Source organism: Rattus norvegicus, chromosome 19, assembly GCF_036323735.1.
Source record: "Rattus norvegicus strain BN/NHsdMcwi chromosome 19, GRCr8, whole genome shotgun sequence".
NCBI lineage: Eukaryota > Metazoa > Chordata > Mammalia > Rodentia > Muridae > Rattus > Rattus norvegicus.
The window spans coordinates 24,715,415-24,723,196 of record NC_086037.1 but is presented as its reverse complement, the minus strand read 5'-3'; the positions used below and the strand labels follow the sequence as shown (position 1 = coordinate 24,723,196).

The window sequence follows — 7,782 nt, the reverse complement described above, 5'->3', positions numbered from 1 at the left end:
TGGCCATTTCCCAGTGTACAGGTGCTGGGACCTTGCTCTATCCACTTAATGATGTTTATAGCCTCATTTTAGACCTTTCTGTGCACCCCCTATATCTCTTGACTATTTTATTTTTCTGATAGAAGCTCATGGTATATCTTACTCAGGCCTGTGAGCAGTGCTCCTTTGGCGACATTGGTGCAGAGAGGAGAACCCCACCACCAGCATGAGGTTCCATTCACTGGTGGCTTCAATATTGCACTTTCTTCTGCCAACTGGTCTCCACACTTTGCCTAGCACCATAAAGACTTCAACTCTTTCTCCTAAGGAATATTCTGGCAATTGTCGATTGCTAAGCACATGACTTCATGAGTGTTCCCCTAACACACACCCATGTTGTAACCTACCATGCAGACTATTTCTTGATGTGATTTAAAGCACCTGTACATAATGAGACAGGAGAACTTTTGACTGCATATTCAAGCTGGTGTGAAATCTCAGGAAGTTTTAATGGCTAACATTGGTGAATGAGGACAATTTGAGTTAGGATGAGACATTTTGGGGCAAGATATGGAAGGAAACATTCATTTAGATGCATAGGAATTACTAAGGTTTTTTTTATAATCAAGCCTTGAAGAAAATTTGGCTTTGGAAGCAGGAGATTCTCAGTGACTCTGCCCCAGGAAAGTCTCCTGGAAAGGGCACCTCAGCTTATGCTCAGTACAGGGAGAACATTAGCAGGGAGGCAAAGTCTGCTCCCCATGACATCAGCTGTCCCTTGTTGGACATTCTATTGTCTCCTAGAGAGTTCTGGCATCCTCTGTGATGTCACCAGACATCAGTGACAACCAGTGCCCTAGTTTCTCTCAGACTGAGTCTGGCGGTTACAACCTAAGACATGTTTTCCCTTCTTAGCAAGTGTTTTGGGAGGGGGAACGTCGATTGTGGACAGACTAGAGTGAAGGAATCTGGCCTTTCGTCGCAAAGTAATGATGGACAGAGACAGCAATTCTGGGGAATGTTTAGTAAGTTCTGGGCAATATATTTGGAGCTCCCTGTCAGGGGGGCTGCAGGCTTAGGCTGACCTTTCTAGCAATGGGCCACAACAACTGGAGCATCTGAAAAGGAATTGAATTTACATGAATATCACAATTCCTGAAAGTCAGGATTTCAGAACTTTAGTTTCCCCAACCCCACAGGGAGTATATGGTAAGGCCAATGCTATTATACTGTGAATTTCTGGCCTTTACTTTTACAGTGCATTTGTTAGGTTACATTGATATAATAACACGATCAGGAGTCATGGAGGGTCCACCTTTTCTGAGTTTAGACAGGGCAGCAATGTATTTCACTATCATTGCTTCTTTAAATACAGTGGACACCTGACAGTAAGAACAGGGAGAGATTGTGCTCCAGGCAATAACCTTATGTTCTTAGACCTTCTCTGATTTCTTCTAACTGGCAGGGTCATCATTAGCTTTATATATTAGAGGTTGTGTGTTACACACATGTTTCTAAAATACCAAAACTGTTTGGAACATGTGGACCAAGATTCAGCCTGTAACCTATTGGAACTTCTGGGGCATTTGTTATTTCATATAGGGGAATTGATAAGTCTGTTGAACATGACCTCCTTGGAAATGCGTTTTAAATCCAAAGTTGTTGGCCTAGAGTATCAGGGTAGGACATCTGAGTGTCTCCAATCACTCAAGTTTTGTGAATGGTGAATTTATCATCTGAGTTCTGAAACCACAGGGGTGAGGGTCCTGAAACCAAGCTGTACCCTGGTCAGTTGATGTTAATCCTGGAGAAGCCATCTCCATGGTACATGTAAGCACGTGATGTCCGGCATAGGGCACACCTGGCTGCTTACATCTCTTGGTCTCTATAGAGTAGTGGGAGAACTGAGATCCACTGAGGAGGCCTCTTAAGCATAGACCAATCGCCTAGCAGTGACACTGGGTTCCAGGCTTGTTCTCCTGTTTAGGCCTCACTGAGGTCTATGTACACTCTATGAATTCTCCCCATGCAGGTTCACTTGTGTTCTTCTACCTACAGACACTGGGAGAGAAACATCATCCCCTGGCACAGCCCTAAGCGAGAAGCAGGCCAAGAAGGAAAAGGAGAGGCTGATTAAAGAGCTGCAGCTCATTACCGAGGAGAGAAATGACCTGAGAGATCGCCTGAGGTTTCTGACAGAGAGATCCATGAAGAACATGTATGAATCGCTCCAAATGCTCTTGTTTCATTCCTGGGTCTGCAAGGTCACCTTCATCTTATCCTATTAAGGTTTTGGGTTCTAGAAAGCTGTGCCTCCCTAACCACCCTGTGCTAAACCTCACCTCCCATATAGAGGAGATTCAGAACCTGACCCTTCCTGAGGAGAGAGATGGACAGTGGACTCGTCTGCTTCCATTTATTGAAAAGCAGAATTTGTGGTCTGAAAGAAGAATTCAGGGATAAAGTCAGGGAGAATGAGTTCCCAGTGTGCATTTGCAAAGCCCTTGACATCAGGTGGCTTTGCAAGATTGTAATTGCAGTGAGTTTATGGTGAGTCTCTGTACGTGCTAGGCAGGGGACTGAGTGCTGGAAGATCCAGGCAGCAGCCTGAGGGGCCTGGTCCCAAACTGTTCATCTCAATGCTTGAATAGAAGTTGTCAGGCTCAGGCCTGTTTGTTATTGTCTGTGTGTCTGTGGGAGCCCCTCGGACACAGCAATGGTGCATGCATTTCTCCTGGTTCTCACAGTGCTCTCTGTTTCCATATTTGCTTTTCTCTTTCTCTAACTCTGTTTACATTTCTCTTTTTTTGTGGGTGTGTCTCAGTCTGTGAGTCTGTGTGTGCATACATCCAAATGCATAAGCACAACTGTTATATGTTTATATTTCACTCCACACTTGGAATATAGGAGTCTATTTCTTAGCCTGAGTATTTACCTGTAACACATTCATGGTGAAGTGAATGCTTTGTTCTGGGAGCCCCACTGTCAACAGCACAGTTCTTTGCTTATGTGGCCACAATTGTCTGTTTATTTGTATTCCTTGTGCAGATTATAATTTTGTGTTGATATATGGTCTGTTATCGGGACAGGAGAAAAGAAATCACAGGTTTCTGGCTGTGTTGGGTGGGGGAGCATGGAGAGGTGTGGCCTAGGCTCTTGATAGCTCAACTGGCTTGACTGCAGATTTCCTCTTGATTGAACAAAGGGAGCCAGGGAAGCCTCCATCTGGATGCTGAGATTCTGGTGTCCTGGACGCAGAAAAACACGTTTCTGAAGCTGAAGAAGATCCCAATATGTAGAATTCAGAAGGTGTCCTTCCAGGACTTGGGTAGTACAGGACCCACCCTGAGTTCATATATTCCTAAATGCCAATGTTCATTGTATTCTATTATTTGGGGCCAGGCCCCACTTCAGGCCAAATCCATATTATGAAGGCTTGGAGAGAATGGAGGAGGCAGTCATGTCAATTCTGCACAACTTAGAGATGGAGAACACTGTGATCCATGAGAACAGCCATAAGCTGAAGAAGGAGATTACCTTCTCTAGGTAAGTCCTGGTCAGAAAGGCTATCACCTGTGAAATGGCCATTTCTGACTTTCTTTGTTCTGGATTGGAGGGTCTTCAGCTATGATTCTATCTCTTGTGCTGTTTACACATCAGTGTGCCAGGGTCATTAGGACTCAGTTTTCAGTTCCATAAAAGACTGTTCCTCATCCCAGGATTGTCTAGGCATCTGCAGAAGGCTCTAGATAGAACAGCACTGATTGAAGTCAGCAGAAGATTATTAGGCTGACCTGGACCTCTCGTGTCATGCCAGGTTTTACAAAACTCAGTGCATGGACCACATGGTTAGCATGACCTTCCCTTGGTTCTACTGACCTCTTTTGCGGGTGTTTGCCAACTACTAATTGATGTTGCCCTCATGCATTGGGCTTTCATGGATAGATGAAGATCCATGTTCTTTTTGAGAGATGTGGACACTAATTGGTGCTCCGGCCAAACAAACAATTTATTCTTCCCCGAATTAACTCTTTGTGTTTTGTGCAGGAGCATTATATGTATCAAGATGTATTTTATTAAGTCTTCATGGGTACCTGGGACCTGGTAGACTTAGTGGGACTTGGGAGTAGGAATGGGAGAAAGGGGCAGCATGATCTTACTATGCAGACTGTATTTCCAGAAACCTGCTCAGCCAGCTCCTGATGGAAAACACATGTAGGAAGAAGTTGGTCCCACTGAAGCAGGAGAGCAAGGAGAGACATCTTGAGTGTGCACTGAACCAGAAATATTTGGTTGACTTCAGCAAGAAAGATAAAGACCAGCAACGTCCAGACCCAGCATCATCTGGTAGGGACGAGTAGCTGTGTTAACTTAACAATATCTGATAAAATTTGCCAATTTGATACATCTGTGCTTTTTCCTACCACCTTACTAATTTACACTCACAACCAGCCAACCACCTCATGTATGGAATTGTTCATTGCTCTGCCTATGCACAAGTATTCTGGGAAGCCAACCACTTTTCAGAATCTGAATTATTTTGCAAGTATATTTTGCTGCTCTTTTTGAAGCTGCATTATAGAAATGGTGACAGATCAATAACATATCACATTATTGCACATGCACGTGATAGATTGGATGCTATGTAGAGTTTTGAACAAGTTCTTGGTTCTTGACAAATGACAAGTGGTCATGTGACTTCTTGTGTAGGAAGCACCTTTCTGGGATAAGAACTAAGTGCAAATGTCAAATTAGTACTTGTCATTGGCTTTAACCTTGGTGCCATATGGACATCTCCTTTCTTCCTGCAACCCAATGAGGTCCCTTCCATTGCCCTGTTCTTGGTTTGCACTGGTATAAGTCTGGGTCCCATATTGTCAGCCCACATTACTGTGAGGCTTGCTGGAGATTTTGCCGTGCCCACAGAGTTTGCAACAATGATATCAGTTAAAAGGTCCATGTTAATTGTCCAATAGAACTGAGGTGGTAGAAGGCAGCATTCTGACAGCTGGCTTGCGTTTCACCACCAAATCAGTGTCTGAAAAACTGCCTTCCTCTCCCAGGTCTCAGAAAGTGCAAGAGAGCTGGAATTGGAGACACCCCAGTAAGAGAGCTTCCTGAAGAATAAGTTGCTTTCTCAGGAGTCCCTGATGACAAACATCCTGAACGGTAACAACATTTTTTGGATGAGTATTCTTCCTCAGAGTTAATTTGTCATTTCTTAGAGACACTAAATTTATATAACACTAAGCCAGCCTGACTGATTGAGGTCTTACTCACTTTCTTCTTCAGAAAACAGCACTTGAGAAACAACTTGGGGGACCGCCTTTCATTATGTGTGCTAGAGGAGAAACAGCAATACATCTGTGCTTCTAAATGTTCCTTAAGAATATGCTTTTAGAAATATTTTTGTTATGATTTTAATTGAAGTTTTCTTTTTGTTGTTTCATATTTATATGTTCTTGTTACTATTTTTACTTTCAAACATTTTTAAATATTTTTATTCATTTTAATCCTGTTTTGTTGTAAAAATGTATTTGTTATGAATAAAAATTGAATTCTATCTCTTGACTCTTAAGACCATCATTCTTACTCAAGGGTTCTGTCCCTTCCTGTGGACCTAGAACTGACAGCTACAGATGGATCTCTGCATGTTCCATGGAGCCTGAGCTAATAAGAGAATTCAAAGTCACCAAGGGATACCCAGTGTGATAGTGTCTTTTGTGTGGAGAATGTGGCTGTGTCTTGGACACACACATTGTGATGTAATCACTGACACACTTTACCCAATTGTTAGGGTCCATGTGGTTCCTCTGAGAGAGCAGCAGTTGCTTTACCCTGTGAGTCATCACCACAGCTCCTGCAGGTGGCTTTTGTTATTCCACATGAGGTGCTGTATTAGGTGGACAGGATCACCTCCAATTAAATAGAGAGATCTCAGGAGATGTGTGTTCACAGGGAACTTACTGAGCTGTGCATGCTCAACGTGTTAGGTTGTCAGGCATCCCTACAGGGCTCTGGTGTCCCCACTGCTCAGTGTGGGTCAGGATCATCCTCCAGCATCACTTAGTTTCCTTATTAGAGCAGATCTTTCACTTGTTATCTATGATGACCACATGTATTCTGCACATCTGATAAAATACAGAACTGAAACTAGCTTCATGTAGGCCAGCTTGGCATAATCAGTTTTTTGATTGTTAACAAGAAAATTATTTTAATCTGAGCCATTTAGGGAGGATCCTCCAGAGCATCCATAGTTAATGTAGCCTGCAGCTATGAACACAGGTTTCTTTTGGAGAGGAGGCCTGTGCAAGCCCAGAACCTAGGTGGGACAGTTCAAGCTACCCTTTTTCCATGGCCAATCTGGGATCGTATTGGGAATGTATTTTTTCCAGGTGATTGATTTCCAATATGGAATTGAACTAACTTACTGAGAGTGGAGGTGACTCAGAGAGTTAAAGTACACAAGGACCAATCCAGAATGTCCACAAAAGCTTGCTGTCACCCCAGGGCTTTTAAAAGCTCAGCAGCTAGAGAAGAAATGTAGTATTTGGTTATTCTCATGCTTGGGTCTAGTCATTCATTATAAGCTGACCATGACACAAAAAGAGTCATCTGTGTCACAATAGAAGCTAGTTGTAACTAGATTCACACCACACTATCACATTACTACCGTATTTGAGGTTCTCCATTACTATCTAAGACCCTGGAAGAGGCCTGGGTCTTGGTACACAAACTCATGATTTATGTCTTCATGACACTGTGTGCTTTGTTCTGTTAATGCTACCATTGGCATACAATACCTTGGATACTTTGTGCTGACATCTGTGACATGAGACAATAGTTCATGTCATCTTAACCTGAATAAACTGTCCTTACAGTACAGTGTAGTGGGAGGGGCCTTCTTTTCCTGTGAGATAGCAAAACATTACCACTCTTCAGTCAAGTCTGTCAGCCATTGTCCAGTGCCTGTCTTGAGATGTCCACCTTTTCAGCTGAGAGTCTTCATCCAGGCTGCTCTGGAATTCTGTAGAAGATTAATAGGTTCCTGTCCTAGGACTTAATTCAGTGTGACTGTACTTCTCGAACATGCTCAAAGCCCTGTGTTCCTCCCTAGCCCTCTGTGCTTTAGAGAAAGAAAATAAAGAACCACATTGCACTTGAAGTTTCTCCTCCAACAAAAGGAGAGCCTGCACAGGGCCTTTAAATAACTCTAAGCCCCAGCTTTCCCACAGCTCCCTCCATCAATTCCATTATTGGTGTGTTTTCATTACTTCTCACTTTCTTCTGTGTGTGCAAAGAATGTGCACCATGTCAGTAAAGTGTGTGTGTGTGTGTGTGTGTGTGTGTGTGTGTGTGTGTGTGTGTAGTCCCTAATGAAAACTGTCGAGGTGCATGCAGACTCATGCTACTGCTGTCCCATGGCACCTTGCAGGGAACACTGAATTGGTGGGCTACTTTAATACAGCCTAAACCAGGCTATGCATGGTTTTCAGTAAGATTTGACATCATTACCACTACAGAGAGCAGAAACAGCTCAGAAGTTACATGTTGCTGTTAACAAGATGAGGCCAAACCTCATCCCATAGAAAGTCAGGTATGATTTGATGGCAGGAAATTAATTCAGGGCTCAAATCAAATCAGTCAATTACAAATAAAGTGAAAAATACAAAGAGTCAAGAGAATCAAGTACTGTGTGTTGGGTTTTTTGTTTGTTTTATTTTTTTTGTTTCTTTTTTTGTATTTTTGTTGAGAAGATCAACCAGAGAGGCAACCCCTTCCTCAAACAAACTGCACACCAGA

At 43.0% G+C, this 7,782-nt stretch overlaps 1 protein-coding gene across 1 annotated transcript; it reads left to right on the top strand.

The window, feature by feature from the left end:
• The first annotated feature begins 734 nt into the window (after positions 1 to 734).
• LOC134483458 (disks large homolog 5-like) lies at positions 735 to 5,323 on the top strand. Its single transcript, XM_063278722.1, has 5 exons — positions 735 to 1,004; positions 2,038 to 2,197; positions 3,382 to 3,525; positions 4,160 to 4,326; positions 5,043 to 5,323. The coding sequence occupies exons 1-5, from the start codon at positions 878 to 880 to the stop codon at positions 5,105 to 5,107; spliced, it is 663 nt and encodes a 220-aa protein (XP_063134792.1). The 5' UTR covers positions 735 to 877; the 3' UTR covers positions 5,108 to 5,323.
• The last annotated feature ends 2,459 nt before the right edge of the window (positions 5,324 to 7,782 follow it).

Excerpts from the sequence above, each read along its gene's own strand:
- LOC134483458 (XM_063278722.1), top strand. The coding sequence starts at position 878 with ATGTTTTCCCTTCTTAGCAAGTGTTTTGGGAGGGGGAACGTCGATTGT. Across the intron at positions 2,198-3,381 it reads GAGAGATCCATGAAGAACAT|GCCCCACTTCAGGCCAAATC; the intron begins GTATGAATCGCT and ends ATTTGGGGCCAG. Across the intron at positions 4,327-5,042 it reads TCCAGACCCAGCATCATCTG|GTCTCAGAAAGTGCAAGAGA; the intron begins GTAGGGACGAGT and ends TTCCTCTCCCAG.